Here is a 19,745-nt window from a genome sequence, read left to right on the forward strand (position 1 = left end):
GAATGCTCAACCAAATATGATTTTCTAGCTTTGGGACAGGATTCTCCTTTCTGCCTTAGATCAGTAACCTTACTTCCAGTTCAGTTGTTCACAAGCATTTAACATTGTAATGAATTCTGAAGGCAGAAGTTACTATATGTAGGTAAGAAAATTATGCCAATGATAAATGCTTCAGCAGCTCTTAGTGGCCTGACTTTTTCTTTCACCACTTTTTCCCCCCCCTCCTGGTTAGACATAAATGAAACAAAGCTAATAATAGGATTAAAAAGGGGAATAAATGAAAGGATACAAAAAATTATTTAACTCCTGAGAGCTGAATTCTGATAAAGCAACTGCCCACCACTTCCTTGAGAGTATTCTGAACCATTTCACTAACATTTCTGCAACTATGATACTACCCATTTGCAAGCTTTTATTTTCATAAATATTTACCCACAGAAGATAGATTTTATAACAGGAAAATATTTTGAAAGCCACAGATATTTCAGAAGTCACACCAACTGCACTAAAATTCTTGCATCACAAGAGCATAGTTAGGTGATACTGGACAACATATAAATCTTGTAATTTTTAGTATCAATAGGTTTTATGTATATATGTATATGGTTATAAGAATGCATAAATGCTATCGAAATCTCCCACAACTCACTTTGAAATTTAACAAAGCATGATCTTCCTTACGCTAAAGAAACACTGGGCAGTCACTTAACTACTTCACAGAGAACATAAAAGGATTTTATATCTACTAGTGCAGAAGAGATTCGCAGAAGAGATGCCTTGCTGACATTCACATTTACATGTGCAGATACACTACATAGTTGGAAACCCAGAGGGGAAAGTGGGAGCTGGGGGGAGGGAGGGAGAGGGAGAAAAACACTTACAATTTGGTTTCATAATCCTTCCAGGCTTTGTCAAATGGCTTTTTGAGGTCCTTAGGAAAGAGAAAATTTGCTCAGAACATTTTTAAAACTTAGACTTCATAGTTAAGATATCAAGTTATAAATATCAGCAAAAAGTACTGTTTCCTCTTAAAACTTTTCAGAGAGCAGCTGGAAAGAATCCTGCTTTGAATCTTGAAGTATTCCTTTCCTGTGCATCTTAAGAGAAGAACTGGCAATGAAATTCTAAAGAAGCATCACACTGCTGCCAATTTTGGGTTTGTTCTTTGTACTACGTACAGAATATTAATGGGAGCCAATGTAATAAATAATCTCCTGAGTGAATGGAAAACAGTCATGAGACTGCTGAACCCAAAACCTAATATTTCCCTAAATAAAAAGTTTTCAACACTTACCCCTTTAACACCTTTTAAGTCTCCTTTTAAGAGAGAATCCAATGTGAAAATAACATTGTGGCTTAAACCCTGGAGCTATGAAGAAAAACATTATATGGTTATAATTGGAAAAGATTTATTACGAGTCTCAAACTGCTGCCAACAAGTCTTTGAACTTCACTAATGAAGTTGCAATCATCTCAGAATTTCTAAATTAATAGTGAACTCAAGCCTACAAAGAATTAAAAAACATTCACTTGCATCAGACATAGAAGCATTATAATTAATCTTTACTTATACAGGGCGATATAAATCCAGAATTTCAAAAAGAGCATATCAGCAAAGTTGCGAAAGCACCTCAAGATAAGTTTGTCTCTCAAAGCAAACATTTGAGTTTTGCTTAAATATTTAGGAAGCAAATTAATTCTTGGAGAAATGTTTCTTACAGCCTCCTAAACAAGAAGCAAGGACCTGCTGTGTTGCAGGCAGATACCACAGAAGACATTCATTTAACCACAAAGAAAAAGGGCAGAGTCACCAGCCCTTTGATTATTTCCAACTACTTGGGAACACCGTTCCTTTCCTTGTTCAGCACAGAAACTTGACATCAGCTTAAACTCTAGATAAATTTCAGCCATTTAAATTCTTGCCAGGTTGATTATATATGTCTGGAAACGTTCCATTTATCTTTGCCAGTCTTGGGGCAGAAAAATCTACTGATGTGATCCTATCTGAACATGCCTGGTGTCCATAGTTCCTGAAGAGTCATAATCATAGGAAAAGGATGTATAACAATATTATCTCATTCTAGTAAGAAGTCTATTGACTCTCCGTGAACTCTTCAGTTCCTCGTTAGGGAAGGATAAGGAGAAAGAAGGGAAGGCTGCAAGACAGCTTATCCTCTGCTTGTACTACAGGAGCAGGAAAGTGTTATGTTAGTGGTTTTAATCTGCCATATACGGCCCAGTTCCCCTCTCTTAAACCGTCTTCTGGCCATATTTTTGACAATGAAACTAATTTTTAAGACATTTTTGTGAAATAGATGATCCATACGGATCAGAAAATAAAAATGATCACTCTAGCTGGTTCTCCAGGTATAACGTTCTATTCATAAGATCCTTACTTCCTCTGGGAATCCAGTGGGGTCTTAGCGTGGCAGAAGGCAAGGTGGATCTTCTGAACACAGATTATTATAAAGCTACTTAATTATCTCCTGAGAGCTTGTCAACCACCCCTAAAGTTTTGTTCTTTCTAGACAGCTTGCATATATCGTAACTAATAATTATTCCTAGCATGACACTAATTGAAATTCAGAGAACATATGACACACACTTGTATCTTCAAGATATCTCAACAACTGTTTCATATGTCAATATTTTATATTTTTTAAATTAACAAAATCTTATATTCACATTGTATTCCAAGGAAGATGAAGGACAGTCACTAGAACACCTTGAGCTGCAGCCTCAAATAACAACATGAACATAGAGTAAAGGTTCTTCATCACTTAGAAGATCAAGATCAGAGAAGGGACTTTCTCCTTAATTGCAACAACAATTATTGCTCAAATACTAATTTTGTATGAAGCAAAAAAGAAATCTCATCATTTTCAGTGATTAAAACCTCCAAAGGCTTTTTCTTCCCTCACCTGGCTTCACTAGAAGGAGTTTATAGCTGATAGTCTAACCTTTGATTCCATTTAAAGAGCTAGTTTTTCTTTTTTCTTAGATTTAACATTTGGACATGCTTCCCACTCAATACTATTTCATAATAGAAATAAAATGAGCCAGTCAATTTGTAGAGGATTATACCTTTTCACAATTTGTCCTCTGTTAGCTTTTTATCTCGATACATCACAACTACCAACTCCCTGGCAATGTCAACTTTGCTGGAGAAGTAAAAGAATTATGAATACTAAGCCAACAAATAATTATCGTAATACCTACTTCATCGATACACAGATGAAAGAAAAGGTATTAATGTTTTCTTTCTCTACCAGTTTACATTCAACAACCTTAAGTTCATGTCTCAAACGTGAATTTTGAGAAACAATATTAAAGAGATTTTTTAATCCCAGCCTTATTCATAGAAACAGAGGGAACACAGTTCTGCAGTACGTGTGGATATAGCAGACCTAAAGCAGTTATCACAGCAGGCACAAAGTATAGTACATTACTGTAGCTTTTTTGTTGTTTTTTCCAAGTTTATCCATTAAGGATAATCAGTTCAAGACATGAATACTTGGCTTGAAATTACTGAACAGTAAACAGCTATTATGTCAGCTAGGAAAAAAAAAAATCCTAAATACCAGTGTGTTACTCCAATATGGTAAGTTTTTGGAATAATTACACTGGTGAAGACTTAATAACACTGTAGCCCAAATTAATCAGAAGCACGCCTTATAAAGCAAAACAGTCTTGCATCTAGAGCAAAATGAAGGAAAAAATCCTCAACAGATGGAAATATATCCGATAATTTGGGGAGGAGGGATGTGAAGAAAAGATAATTGGGCCGCAAAGGTTAGCTGAGGACATTTATAGATAAGGGAGGTGGGGAAAAATCAGACTTCAAACATTTGGCAAAAGTCAAACCTTTACAACCTTACAAAATTTAAAAAAAAAAAATAATAAAATCAAGCGATCTGCAGATGCTCCGAATGTTCTTTGAAAACCTCATCTAGATTAAAGATATCAACACACTTGGTTTCACATATGTAGACCTTCATGTAGCTTTTTAATATACTATTATTATGAATTACTGCACAAAGAATGAAATTTGGAACAGGAAAGGAGGTAGAAATAGGAAAAAGCAGAGAAACTGATGCTGGTGGGACCCTGAGATGGCTGAAAATATAGACCAATGTTGACAATGGCTAATCACAGTGTTATTACCTTGCCAAATATTACAGAAGTGGTAACTGTGTGTCAATCATAGAATCATAGAATAACCAGGTTGGAAGAAACCCACTGGATCATCGAGGTCAACCATTCCTATCAAACACTAAACCATGCCCCTTAGCACCTCGTCCACCTGTGCCTTAAACACCTCCAGGGAAGGTGAATCAACCACCTCCCTGAGCAGCCTGTTCCTGTGCCCAATGACCCTTTCTGTAAAGAATTTTTTCCTAATGTCCAGCCTAAATCTCCCCTGGCAGAGCTTGAGGCCATTCCCTCTTGTCCTGTCCCCTGTCACTTGGGAGAAGAGGCCAGCACCCTCCTCTCTACAACCTCCTTTCAGGTAGTTGTAGAGAGCAATGAGGTCTCCCCTCAGCCTCCTCTTCTCCAGGCTAAACAACCCCCGCTCTCTCAGCTGCTCCTCATAAGGCCTGTTCTCCAGCCCCTTCACCAGCTTTGTTGCTCTTCTCTGGACTCGCTCCAGAGCCTCAACATCCTTAGGTCGCATCAAAGGTCCATGTTGCCAGTACTCTGGCTTTGACAGTTGCCCAAGAGTGAATCTTGAAGGAGCAGAGTAGGAAGAGAGCAACCATATGGGGATAACTTCTGTACTGTGGACATGAAAACAGTCTTCATCTCAGAGTTTTGGATCTGGAGGCAATATCTTTTGGTTTTGGTGTCCTTACATATGATTTGCATGAATTTGTCTAAGGATTTCTCGAACATATGCTGTGCTTGGCACAAAATATGGTGGATTCCTCCAGAGTGATAAAATGAACTGCTCCCTAGAATATCCATTCTATTTCTTTTGAACAAGATCCTTTCATTTATTGTTCCTCGATTCTGCTGTCTTACAAGAAGTCTAAGAGGTTCCCTGTTTTTCCCAGGAATTTGCAGTTTGCTAGCACTTTTCCTTTCTCCTTCCTCTGTCACTTTTCTAGCTGAGTCTTAGTTATTCCGTAACTTAAATTGTCCTTTCTCTATCTTCTCTCAGTACTGTTTTGCCCTTTTCTGAAATGAGGAGTGACAAATGTGGAGACTTTTTTTTATTGATGATTGTTATTTCGTAATCATGATTCTCTATGCAGTTACTTCTCCTTATGCATCACTTTACCTTTTTCAGCATAGACTTCAATGTTTAATTTTATTCTCTCACTGGTAAGTGTTACAAGGTTCTGATGCAACTCTGCATACCTTGCTTTGCTTTACTACCCAGAGTAGTTTTGTACCAGTAGACATTTGATTCTGCACTCCCGAGATTCACTTGTAAACATCTCGGGCTGCATAGCCACAAACAACACTCAGAATGGGGGTGTCATTTCTGACTTCTCATGCTTATTCCTGCCTTCTGCATCTTGCCTCTTCTTCATCACCTACTGCTTCACGTGAGGATAATTAGCTTATATGAATGAAGCTTGTTTTCTTTAAGAGCTTTGCTCCGGACTATTACCTGGATTATCATTTCTTTCTTTCAGCGTTGGCACTTTAAAGACCACTGGATATGTGAGAACTCTGCTTTTCTTTGTAAAGGCTTAGGTTATTCTATTTTATTTTGGCCTCCTGTAATCTTAATTTAGCTCAAAATTTAAAATTAAGTATTTTAAGTGTGTTAAAGTGAAGTTTGAGGACAGTTTGGGACTAGAACTCAAGTTTGTTGGGAGCTCTCTGGACCTCATCATTCCTTCTAGGTCTTCAACAGAACTTTTTAACTTTTTTTAACTGGCAAAAAAGAAATTGGGATTTATTCATTTAAGATGACTCTGATTAAGAGGAAAAAGATCTTTTAACTTAAGAAGCTGCACTTATTCAAAACAACATTATACAATTTCAGTAGACTATGAAGCATTGTCGATCTAAATTCTTGTTAACAGGGTTTGAAGTAGGTTATTCACTAATTTACTTAATTCAGCAGTCTCAAATAGACAATAAGATTATTTTGCAAATATCTGTGTTTTAAAAATGGTTATTTTTCACTTTCTTCTCTCCAAGATAGGTAGTTTTGCTTTGTTGACCCACTGTTGTTATTAATCATCATTCTGATTTAATAAAATGACACTGAAAGAAAAAGATTTTTATAATACGGAATTAGAAGTTGAGGTCCAATGAAAAATCATTTGAGAGGAGGACTGTATAATGTCACTGATAAAGCCTCAGTGTAGGTGCTGAGGCTTATGTTAATAAAATTAATTGATAAAATGGCAGTAGTTTTTAAGATGAGTGGCGAGCTAATAGGATTTTGTTTTACATAGGGCAGGTCGTTGCTGCCTTATTTAATAAATGTCTAATGCAATAATGAATGGTCTTTAAAGACAGGAAGACAAAGAATAGAGACATACAGTAGGCAATAAAAAATGCTTCAAAAATTTGGATCAATTTTTATTAAACTTTTTGAACTTTAAGTATGATTGATTAAATATTTTCCTATGAATTGTGATTATATGCATATTTTTTGAGAAGGTGGATGCGAAACAATTTACACTCTTCTGCATGAAGGAATTAGTGATTTCTTCAGGACTGGTCTTTGCTTTATTGCTATGATCACTTACTAGTAAAGCCAGCAACTTCTATTGCATAGATGACTCTTGGAAATCATCAGTTTGAAATTATTATCAACACAACATCAAGATAAAAAGCATATCCATTAATGATTTAAAACCAAATAAGTCACTTCACAAATTTTCCTACCAGCTGTTGATATTATCACTAAATATAACATCTGAAACTTAAAAGATATAAATATAATGTTATATTTCTGATTATTTGGGGTTTTTTTAAGATTTTATTGTAAGAATAGATAGTTGCTCTAGAAGAGCAACAAAGCTAGTGAGGGGGCTGGAGAGCAGGTCTTACGAGGAGCGGCTGAGAGAGCTGGGGTTGTTTAGCCTGGAGAAGAGGAGGCTGAGGGGAGACCTCATTGCTCTCTACAACTACCTGAAAGGAGATTGTAGAGAGGAGGGTGCTGGCCTCTTCTCCCAAGTGACGGGGGACAGGACAAGAGGAAGGTGTCCCTGCCCATGGCAGGGGAGTTGGAACTAGATGATCTTTAAGATCCCTTACAACTAAAATAATTCTATGATTCTATGAATTAACAGTCATACACAAACAGTGTGTACTAACACCCTTCAGATATAATCTCTGCAGAAATTACTGTGGTGTTCTTTAAAAAAACTGAAAGCATCAATAAAATTCTCACCCATCACCATGACCATGAAATTCAGTATTTTTGGAGGTAAAAACTAAAAAACTAAGAAACTTTGAAACTCACCAGATTCTTCAGCAGCGTTGATAATTCTTTAGTAAGCGTGGAAAATTTTACAAAAGCTGTGCCAAGATCTGGATTATCCCGACTTAAAAAATTACTTCCAAATTTATCTAGTACTTGTGCATAGTTTTCTTCATTCTGAACATGATCTGGAAAGACAAATTAAAAGTCAGAAAGTTTTTCTTGTGGATAGTAAATTACTATTTCAAGCTGAAGTATTGCAATACAGTGACAAATCAACTGACAAACAATACTTTCAGAAAGAAAAACAAGTTAATGCATTTACTGAAATTTATAATTTTTCTATTAAAAGGAACTATTTAGCAATAAACATTCTTTTAAATCAGCAACTTATATTTGTAATACATAGATAAAAAACTCTGCAGTTATTACTAATAAGATCAACAAAAGATCAATCAAGTCATACCCTCATTTTGTAAACAAGATAGAAATTTATAATTGCTACTGTAACACTAACTTTTTTTTCCTAATTGTAAAGTAGGGTGCTTTTGCAAAACAAAGTCAACAGTATTGGCTATAAAATTAAGGAGACCAAGTCTGAATGACTAAGTTCAAGAGAAGAAAAGTCCTACAGAAAAGAGATTCCCTTTTCATCTTCTTTGTAAAACTGAGTTACCCCACCAAATGGAAATTATATTGGTATGCAGCCAAAGGCTTGTTTCAATATATTTAATAGAAAATCACACACACAAAGCCCTCAGAAGCAGGACCATGAAATTGAAGCCAGTGAAAGCAGGCAAAGTCCTTAAAGCAGGGATGCAGCAAATTCTGAATTCTGACCATTGCACCTGAAATGTTTTTTCCTGCTTCTATTATTCCCTTACTGCCATCTGATTACATGTTGTTTGTTACTTTGATTTTAGCATCTCTAAATAGAAAATCTGCCACTACAGTCCTTAGGGACACACTTTATCACCTCCATCTCTCTTAGAGGAATATTGTTAGTATTAATTAAATCAAGATTTCATCTTAATGAGTTTCTTATTCTTAGTATGGTTTTTTTTTTGTAAGCCATAGACACAAACCCACAGAGCTATTCCAATTAGAACAAATTCTGTAAAATGAAAGGTGGGCAGCCAGGAGAGAATAGTTGCCAACAAGTACCATGTTTTCCCCAAAAGACCTGTAAATTTTATATTCTTCAAGCTGTCACATTGTCTGAGGGTCAGTGAATTACATTGGTGGAAGACAAACTTCGAACAAGGCTCCCGGATAATGCCCCCCAATGTGTGAATTTACTTTGACATTAACTAAGAGCTGATGAGGAGTTAAACAATAATACTTCTAAGGTATTACAAGTACTCAAAACAACAGTGCACTAAAGCTACAAAAACAACAAAAAGTGAAAACCTATTAGAATAACCCCACAATGCTTATTTACCAAAAACAAAGTCCAAACTTCACACATCAGACAAGTTACAATCTAAAATCAGACTTGAACACTGAGGTTTTCAAAAGGCTAAATATTTAATCATATGTTACTATAGCTTGTAACTCAACAGTATGCTTTTAAAGAAAAACTGTTCCAAAAGCATACAGTTTTAACTAAACAGCTTAGATTAAAACAACTATATAACAACAAAATATGTGTTTTGGTTTTATATGTGTTCTGTTACATAAATATATACAGAAAACTTTACCTAAGAAGGAGTGTTGGTTTATGCAGACCTGAGCTAATAAAGCTCAAGTGTACCTTACCATGCTGGCAGAAAAGGAAGGATAATTGAACAAGGTCAGAAAGAAATCTGCAAAACACTTCTAAACCCACCGTATTTCCCAGCAGTTTGAATTTAAGTGCTGTGTTGTTTCATAGAGGATTTTTAAAAATAGTTTTGTAGAGACTGAAAAAGAGCTGAAGACTTCCCTTTTACTGTGGAAAGGCAAAAGAAATTCCTGGTCAGAAAGAGGAAGCAGGAAGCAGATCCTTGTCCTAGAACAATCTATAGGAAATTCTTGAGAATGCCCAATAGTATAACACCCAAATTAAAGCCTTGGTTATAATGTAAAAGGAGTAATTCTATAATTATGACACATGTACAAACAAAATGCAAGCACTGTGTAAGGACAAGAAAATCTCAATTTTACATAAATATTAACTTCAGTCTCGTAAAAGGAGAAGAAATATTTTCTTCTGAAGTGGTAAGGTAGGGCCCTAATTGACCTTAAAGACACAGAGAAGAAATATTAAATCTTCAACATAGCCTACGCTAAAAATCAAACATATGAAAACTGACAAGCTTAGAGTGAAGAACATGCTTTAATACCCCTGTAGGTGCATCATGTGAACACAGAAATTTCTTCTAACAGAATTTCTTTTGCATAAAGATAGCTATAATGTACACGATTTGATGTTTACTTCCTTAAATACAAGTACTGTAGGAAAGACTTAACCCAAGAGAGGGGGGACAAACACTAACAACAGGAGATGCAAAGGATAATATTTGCCTTCTAGAACGGGCTCATGTCTTCTCAATCTCATAAATAAAGCTCAGATGAAAATAGAACAGCTTCCCCAGACAGACAACTTCCTCCTTTAGCAGGTCCCAGAGAGGTGCCAGAATCATGGACAACTGAGTATGGGCTCTGCACCCACTGACAAAGGAAGCTCCTTTCAAACGGTCTATGAGCAGGGAGGAAAAGGGCTTCGCTAACCATGCCCTCCCTAGCATGGGATCTAGCGAGGCAGCCAGTATCCATCCAAGCCCTTGTTGAGGGCCCCACTATAGAACAGCCGCTGCATTTTCTGACCTGAAAGATATATCTTTTCTCCCCAAGTCACATCTTCAGCTGCAGGCAATTGGACTCTATGATCACTGTAGGTCCCTTCCAACTGAAATACTCTATTCTGAGAAACACTCAACAGACAATTTACCTTTGTTTTTCAGAAAACGTTGCAATGTTGCAGCAACCCTCACTTCTATACTCTAACGAGTGCAGTAAGGGTTATGTGTTAAGAGGAGGAAATAATACAGTTGAATCTGAAGACAAAGACCAAAGCAACTGAGGAAAGAAGAGCCGCAGAGCTTGCAGCAGCCTTCTACACAGCAGCACTCAGCAGAAGGAAGGAGCATGCTCGCACTGAGCACCGTGGAGGCTCAGGATTAAGGACCCCCAGGGCTGAATCTCACCTTGCTCTGCTAACCCAGACACTGATCTGAAGTTGTCTATGCCTAAAGAAGGTACCTTGTGGGAAACTTTTCCCAGGACAAAGATGGAAGGAGATCAGGTTCCCAAGGCATACAAAGAGTTTGTACTCTTTCACCGAAACCCACAACGCTCATTAAACGCTACATTTATTTCCCATTCAGAAGTGACCAGAATTTTAGCATATGCTTCTGAACCCAGTGAAATTTATGCTTAGTTGTGCATATTAAGGAATCTGAAGAATGAAGACTGAAGAAAGGTTAAAGAGCAGCCTTTATACACTGCAGCTAGAAGACACATGACTAGAATTAAAGCCTTATAATTCCTTTGCCTAAAACAGTTTTGTTCAGATCTATTACCCTGCGAACACTGAACAACAAAAATCTCAACCAAGAAGTTACAAAGTTTACAGAAGAAAAACGTGTAAACACAACTCTCTTCTGTCACTGATTACACTTTAATTACGCCCAAAGAAACGTGAAGAATATCTAAATTACTGAGAATTATTTCTGCATATCTGCTTAAATCCAAAAAAGAGTAACACAATTCAGAAATCAGATCAACTTGAAACAATTTTTATGTTGCGCTTATAAAACAGCTGTGTTCCATGGGCAGCCAGAGGAAAAATAGCCAAGGTCAGAGCCAAGTTGTGTTTATGAATGGAAAGCCAAACACATGAAAAACGACTCAGAAAGGCTTTAGAAAAAGCCAGAAAGCTGGCAAGGTTAAAAAGGATGGCAAAAGAAGGTATTTGAAATAAGGAAGCATTCTTTCTTCTTTCATCCTTCACAGAGCTGAAATCTAATGAAAAAATAATAGAAAAAAAATTGATTGCCATATTCTTATCTGGACTTGGTAATAAAAATGCCTTCTGGACTGAGATTGCTGAAGGGAAAAGTAATAAAATTTCCTTTCAAAGACTTCCAAAGCAAGGAGCATCTCAGCGAGTCTGCAAGGTTCTCTAGGGCTGTTCAGCCTGGAGAAGAGAAAGCTCTGAGGAGACCTTACAGCGAGCTTCCAGTATCTGAAGGGGTTCTACAAGAAAGCTGGGGAGTGACTTATAAAGGCATGTAGTGCTAGGACTGGGGGGAGTGGCTGTAAATTGGAGAGGGGCAGATTTAGACTAGACGTAAGGAAGAATTCCTTCACTATGAGAATGGTGAGACACCAGCACATGTTGCCCAGGGAAGCTGTAGATGCCTCAATCCCTGGAAGTATTCGAGGCCAGGCTGGATGGGGCCTTGGGCAGCCTGATCTAGTGGGATGTGCCCCTGCCCATGGCAGGGGTTTGGATGATCTTTAAGGTCTCTTCCAACTCAAACCGTTCTATAATTCTATAATTAGCATGGTGTAAGTGCACTGAGAGAGAAGCCAGCCCAGAAGGGTAAATGACTTCTTTTTGCATCTGTGCTCATCGCTGACATGCTTGAAGAATTTCTCATGAAACACTTTTCTTTCGACGCTGTTTCATAAGATTTATACCAAATCTAAGTGCTAATAGCAGAATTCATAGAATCTGACAAAATGGGCAATGTCAGACCACTTAAACCCATGTACAAAAGAATAAAATAAGCAAAGTACATAGTTGTAAAGTAAACCCTCTTATTTACAACAGCCTCGATACAACATAAAGGAGGAGAGGCAAATATAGCTATTTTTAATAAGAGCTCCAGAGAGAACTGAGATTTCCAGTATGCACAAGCAGGGCAATAATGCTGATGTAATCCTCAGGCAATCTTGTACAAATTACAGTGCAGAACAGAATTGGTGGACATGTGAATCAATACAAAACACTGAACAAGAAACAGGTTTTTTATAAAAAGAAATTTTCACTTCACAAAACTACACCCTTAAGGGGATCGTCAAGCATGTGGAGAGAGGAAATCCACATTAAACGATCCATATGGAATTCTGAAATGGTCTTTCCCTCACTAAAATACTGAAAGGAACTAAACAAAAGGATGAGCTTCACACAGAGTGAAAACGGGTCAAAAAGATGCAGTGAGGACAATGAAAGAATAAGGAGTTAATTTTCTCAACAGAGTGAGGTCACCAGTGAGGTCCTGCACAGAACAGTGATAAGGCCCATATCGTTTAACTACATATAAATGTGTTAGGAAATAAGAGTCATAGTGATAAACTCTGTTCTTCTTTTCCATATAATATTACAAATTATTCAGGCCAACCAAAAGAAAAGCTGTCTCCAAAAGTGTGGTTTATCCGTCCAAACACAGACTTCTACAATCAAGACTGGACCTTTGCTTCTACCCTTCCCCTTACATTCAGCATAGGAAAAGTCACAGCTCAGCTCAACCTAATCTAACAGCGCAGGAAGTCAGATGCTTCTCACCCTGGAAATCTATGTGTGCATACATACATTAATTGTGCAAAGAATCTACAGCAACAGGCTAGCATCAGGAAGATGTGGAATCCCACACTGAATGGCCAGTGTATGAAAGTGTGCATTAGGCAGCATTAACACACAAGGGAAAACACTCCTTCGCTTTAAGAATTTACTGTGTAACTAAACATTATCAAGACAAGTTTTGGAGTTGTACAACCTCGACATTCAGTACCAGGCAAAAAAAAATGAACATCAATAATTAAGAAAAAAACCAGAGCATGCAATAAAGCAACATAAAAACATCCAAAGTGTACTTAAATCCTTAACTTTGTGCGCAGCTCCCAACCTTGTTGCCCAGAATTCACTCATTTCCTTTTTAAAAAAGAACGTTGGTGCTGCCATTTTGTAGAAAGCAAGTAAGGATGATTAGAGTGTATGTTAATGTTTCTGTAAAAAAACCCCAACAACTAAGAACCAGTCCAAGAAACTTCTAGGTCTGGAGTTCAGAGGAGGGATGTTGTGGAGAACCATGGAAACAACTCAATCCAGAAACCTATTTCAATAGATATAACGGATGACACTGAATTGAGTTGGGATTCATCCACCAAAATGTCCTCAAACACTACTTAGCAAGCTTTAGGACTTCAAAGTATCCTACAGACTCTGGTGCTCCAAAACACGCAGAAGTCCCTCAATTTCACATCAAACCAATAATTCTGGTGAGCTTGAGGGCCATGATTTGAGAAACAGACAGGGCCAGTCACTTCCTTGGGGGAGTTGAGGCCTGACAAGCACACATGGGACAAAGTTGCAAGGGAGCCAGGGTACATATAACCAGATTGATATGTGACTGTGAACAATAAATAGCTACGTAAGCTTAAATTCCTTAGACAAAATTAATTTTAAAAGTCCATTAAGAAGTACCAAGCATTACAGTATCAGTCCTGACTCAGGTAATATCTGGCCTTCATACCATTCTGAACTGAAAAAGCGTTAAAAAATAAATAAAAACCACCACTCCATCTCTGCACCGTTATTCGACTTCCTCAACCATCTGCTGTTGATCATCGTGGGAGACAACATGCCCTGCTAGTCCAACTCAGGACCTTTGGTCTTGCGTGGGTTTTATGCTTTTATCTATCTATTGTGTAAATTCTTTTGAGTGTATTTGGGAGTTATACCAGGGAACTAATGAAAAAGAGCTATTGAAAAATCTACAGTAAACCTAATTGTGCAATCTATTGCTGTTACAATTCAATCCAAACGTTACAGGAAAGCTTGTCAGAACAGATTTCCCATTAAGTTCAAGCACCATTTGTGTAAGATGAGTTCCTAGTCACAGAGGCAATCTATCACACCTGCCCAGGGAGGTGGTTGAGTCACCTTCCCTGGAGGTGTTTAAGGCACGGGTGGATAAGGCGCTAAGGGGCATGGTTTAGTGTTTGATAGGAATGGTTGGACTCGATGATCCGGTAGGTCTCTTCCAACCTGGTGATTCTATGATTCTATGAAATATAAAGCAAGCCAGATAAGGAGGAGGTTATGAGAAAGAGATATCAATTTGAATGTCTTACTGTGCTGGTATGTTTTCATTTCCACAACAGCAAATTCAAATCCAAATACGACTGTATAGTGAGATACAGCAGATGATGGTATCACAACAGTGTTATTTTAAAGAGGTGGATGTAGTCGGTGAGTCAATAAGTAAATCACTCTTTTTCTCTCATTCTTCAGTAGCCTTGCACTCAACATCACTTAGATCACAAAGATGAATTTGGTTTATAATAAATATGACGAATGGGTGAGGGATGTGCTCAAAAAGCAAAAAGTATTTGGGTGACATTTAAGCTCTCTTAACAACAGAAGACAATCTCTTGTGGTTCAGAATTCAGCAATGAAGTGGAATAAACCCAACAGACCAGAGGGTGAGCGCTTCCTGAAGAATTGTGTGTATGAGACATTACATGGTGTGAATGCCACTGTTCAAATGTTACTTCAGGCAAAAAACAATCCCCTCAAAAAGCCCATACAACAACAACAAAAAAAAAATCCTAGCTATGACTTTTGGTAGAGTATGAATTGGATAACTAAACAGAGAAAAACTTTTTGTTCCTGAATAACCATGTCTCACCAGTCCAGCCAGAGTTCTCTGAAGAGATTACGATGAAGGGAATTTTAAAACACATTTCCTACTCTAGCAGTTTAAGTATAGTCTCTCCTTCTAGCAAATATTTAAGTTTGTAAATAAAAGTTCCAACTCTGTGTTCTCCAAATGTAGTTAGGGGTTTTCTTATGAAATATGAAAATAGTCACCTAACTCTTTGCTTGAGCTAATGAACAGCAATGCATGTTATAGCTGGTTTTAATGTGTTTTACGTGAAGTTCGCCATCCACAAAATTCACTTTCATCACTGAAGTATGATAAAAAAATAGCTGGCTTAGCAATTCTCTTTGTACAAGCAGGCAAAACAAGTTTGACTTTTAATTCAGTCACTGAAGAGGGAGCTAGAGTATTACGTATAGCGCTTTCTTTATCCAAAAGAATTCACACTGACTTGTACCTTTGAAACAAGACTTGTTAAAAAAAAAAAAAGGAAAAAGAAAAACAGCTACCTAACTATCTCTGGTCCTTTGTGAGTGCAGAGGCAGACAATTAAAACCATTAACTGACCATCTTTGCTTTTACTCGATGTGAGTAGTTTGTGATATTGTATTACCTGCTTACAGACTTTGAAAACAACATTACTTTTATTACAAGACTCAAACCAAATGATCGCTAAAGTCACTAGTATAATTTATATATTCCAAAACAGGCAGAACATTTACCATGAGTTCTACAATTTTCATCAATTTTGAAAAGCAGGTACTTTGAAGTGGAAAAGCTGCTTGGAGCATATGAATACTTTTAAAAGCATTAAACTAAATACACATGTACCAGATACTATTCTCATTTTGTATCAGGCTTCACTTTATTGGGAAAACATTCATTGTCAGCTGAAGTTGTAGAAAAGCTAATTAAAACATGGTGCTAGCAGAGCGACAATACTGGTGACTGACAGAAGAAAAATGTTAAGAGTCTACAATACATCAAAAAAATCCCCACACTTCCAAAACCGCAAGTTAATGGGATGGCACACACAGAACAACACAAACTAAGACCACTCAGAAGAGGCTCTGCATAAGGAAAATGTGCTAAACTGATTATTATTGGTAGGGGAAAGGAACTGGAATTTTCTAAAACCCAGTATTTACAGCCAGATGGTTACTGGAAGGAGTGCAGCTCTGCTACCTTATCTACCTTGGGCACAGTTTTTAGACCTTAAGAGAAACAGAGGTAGAAGCCAGGTATATTTTAAAATCTTTTTAAAACCTCATTTGTATATTGATCTGTGTCTATCCTACGAAAGTTATTACTATAGCTTGAATAAAATATCAACAGTGTCTTCAAACAAGAAAAATAAACCTTCATTATTTTAGGTAAGAAATTATTATTTATTTTTATTGTACATGTTAAGAGGGGAGAGTTTTTACAATATTGAACAAGTTCTTGTCCTTCCTTTACTTAGAAGTGCACTCCATAATTCAGTCTAGGACACTGTCCTGCTGCTGTTTCAGTTGAAGGTAACTCCTTGAAATGTTACAACAGCAAGAAAATTTATCCATGGAAATGCTCCTAGGGCCTTTAAGAAGGAATATGAGGGTGAAAGAAATGGAGAACAAACTCATCTGATGTATAATCAGAATTAAGGAAAGAAAATTTTTAAATCCAAGCACTTCTAAACAGAAAAGCATCTCTTACAGCATATACTTCAACAGGATAAATTACAAAACAGTTCTCAAACTTGAAATCAAATGCTCAGGTTCTCATGGACAACCGAAAACAATGTCTTACCTTGCCCCGAATTATATATTGCTTTCACAGATTTTTTCACCTTCTGTAGTGCAGTTCTGTCTTGATCCAATGCCTACAGTAACAACAAATAAACAAACCTTAAATATTTACATCACTCTTAAAGAGAATACACTAGAACATTTAAACAAAACCCCACAAAATAAGTAGTCTCACAGGCTTGAAAAACTGCAGATACAACCATATTCAGCCTGCAGGAAGGTCTGAGGTCATTCAGCCCTTCAAGATGAATTAAAGAACTGAACTGAAAATGCTCAGAAGGCAGAGCAGAGTAGCAGTGACAGTACTAATAGAAAAAATACTATTCTGGTTTTGAAGGGGACAAAGCATTTATTGAAATTATAATACATTTTGAAAAAAAGCCCAATGATTCTATGATTTTATGAAATGTTAGACTAGACTTGTGGAATTAAGAACCTTAAAAGCTATATACTAGTACAGCGTGCAGTGAACGAGCTAATTTTACTTAAGTATGACTTTTGGATATTCTTCATATTCAATATGTTGTACGTGGTTCCCTTATACCCATAGAGAATGCAGAGCAATGTTTAAATAATTTCCCGTATTTTTTTCCCCTATTTGGATCATAGGAAATTTACTGTCACATAAGTAAAGTCAGATCAATAGCCTCAAGTTTTAATAAAGCCAGTAGTGTTTGCCATATTTTATGCACGTTCAAATCAGTGAAGACTGGAGAACTTGTACTCAGAAGTCCTGTCAGGATAGCAACTCAACTGAGCCTGTTCGCTGTTGTAGATTGCAAAGTTCATGTTGCATCAACCCTTCGGCAGACATATTATCCAAACAGCTTAAAGCTTGGGGCTCCTATGGGTCAGATATTTGAAGACCGGCAGACCAAGGGAGAACAGCAGCTACTTTGACAGCAAGGTGTACCTCAAAGAGGGTCATCACCAGCAACGTCATAAGTGAAAACTTAAGGACTAAAAAGAGCTTTCACTGTCAAGGCTGAGATGATTAATGTATATTGCACTGGGCACTCAGGAGTTCCAAAAAAAAAAAAAAAAAAAACACAACCAAAAAATCAAAACCACAGCAAGAGCTCTAGGTCAACTAGAGTGCTAAGCACTGGAGACGGTCATACCCAAGTGTGGTATCTTCATTTAAGTTCAAAATGCTGAGTATATCTGTGTATTAATGCTTTCAGAAGGAATCCATATGGAGAGAAATCAATTAATATATAATAGTTCTATTTTGAGGCAGCCCAAATTTAACCAAACAGAATATTATAGGTGAACAATACACAAAAGTCTGTAACAAACCAAAATGTAGTGTTTTTCTTTAACTGAAAACAGCCATATCCTCAGATCACACCACCACTTCCGGGGCTGCTAAAACCAGAAAGTCTGGAACCATATAAATTATAAGTGCTTTCTAATACTATTTATCTCTAGTTTTTCATTTGCAGCAGAACAAGGGATTCAAACATTCATAAGTGCAAATATCTTACTTCTTCTGCTCCTCAGTAAAAGAAATGGATTTTACTTGACTTTCATCTTGACAGAAGAGAGTTAAAGTTTTAAAATTTAATAAAATATTAAGAACTCTGTGTTCCTCTTCCAGACAGTGCACAGCAGGTGATTCTCCTTGGATTCCCTTGCAAATGCTGTCAAAAGCTTTCCCTTCTGCTTCATTCTATGCAAGACAGTTGTTACCATACATTTCTACCCAAGTTCTCTCCATCTTCAATGACCGAAAAAATAATGATTCACTTGTCTTTTTATAAAGAGTTTGAACACAGAAAAGTATTAGAATTTGAAACCAGTATATGGAAAAAAAAATACAATGGTTAGCATTGATGAGATTCAGGGTCAAAACTTGGAATTAAGTTCTAATATTGAAGCAAACTCAGGAGGAGAAAACAAATAGAAACAAATAAAACAAATAAAAAAGAACCTCCATGAAAGACGGTACTTGTTTCTAAAGATATCAATCCAGAAGACTAGGACAAACAGACTAGAGAAATCTTCCAAACTGGATTTGATATAGAATTAAATTTATTTACTAATATGGGAGCAGGAGGGAAAGGAACATCCATTATTTAAAGAGAGCAATCACTGAGCAATGCAATACACAGGGATGACATCCACTGCCTGAAGGAGCCAGTGATCTAAGTCAGAATGACATCACAGGTCAATTTTGTATCTCTATCTTCGCAAATGCTAACTTTAAATGAACTAGTTCTTCCAAGTCAAAACTCTCAGAATAAAACAAATCCGCACATACTTATAACCATACACCAGGACAGAGCGTAAAATGCCTACTGCAGTGGGAACCTAACCCAATCCTATGTAGGATTCTAGGTATAAAAAACTTAGGGAACTTGGTAGGGTTTGGGGTGTGGGTTTTTTCTGGTTGTCTGGTTTTGGTTTGTTTGCTTTATATAACAGTAGGTAGCTTCTTTTTAAGTATATTGCATTCCTCTTTAATATATTTAGGAATACTATTTAGCTGCACTCTGTTGTAAAGGAAGGATGCTGCGCTAGACAACTCAGTTCTTATTGCAAAGTAATGTTTTAAACATGTTAAGGCTAGAAAGGAACAGCCTTGCTTTTCCCAGTCAGGTGAAAGCATGCTTTTGCAGTACCTTTTAATTTTATTTTCCAGTATTTAGAATATTAAATATTTTTTAGTTCTCATCATAGAGGACACAAAAACTGATGATACAATAAAAGTGACAGGCATTTATATTATTGAAAACTACAATGGCTTAGAGGACAGAACAATCTCTGTGACAATCTCTAGGTATTCAGATGTGCTTCTTCCTACATCCTGAACTATTCATCATCACCACTCATTCCCAGAAAATGCTTCTTTCTTCATGTCTGTGATACCACCTCCCAGGAGGCCTTTTTAACATCCTTGGGAGAACATTTTCT

General features: G+C 36.9%; 1 protein-coding gene across 4 annotated transcripts in view; it reads right to left on the minus strand.

The window, feature by feature from the left end:
- The window catches only part of ASAP1 (ArfGAP with SH3 domain, ankyrin repeat and PH domain 1), a 155,709-nt gene that overhangs the window by 57,617 nt on the left and 78,347 nt on the right, over positions 1-19,745 (minus strand). For all 4 annotated transcript variants that reach the window (XM_069854659.1, XM_069854660.1, XM_069854662.1 and 1 more), the window contains 4 exons: positions 16,831-16,903; positions 7,433-7,578; positions 1,295-1,369; positions 882-931 (listed from right to left, as the gene is read on the minus strand). In XM_069854659.1, the coding sequence (XP_069710760.1) occupies positions 882-931; positions 1,295-1,369; positions 7,433-7,578; positions 16,831-16,903 (344 nt within the window). The remainder of the gene's footprint in view (positions 1-881; positions 932-1,294; positions 1,370-7,432; positions 7,579-16,830; positions 16,904-19,745) is intronic.

The sequence above is a fragment of the Phaenicophaeus curvirostris genome, chromosome 3, assembly GCF_032191515.1.
Source record: "Phaenicophaeus curvirostris isolate KB17595 chromosome 3, BPBGC_Pcur_1.0, whole genome shotgun sequence".
Taxonomy (NCBI): Eukaryota; Metazoa; Chordata; class Aves; order Cuculiformes; family Cuculidae; genus Phaenicophaeus; species Phaenicophaeus curvirostris.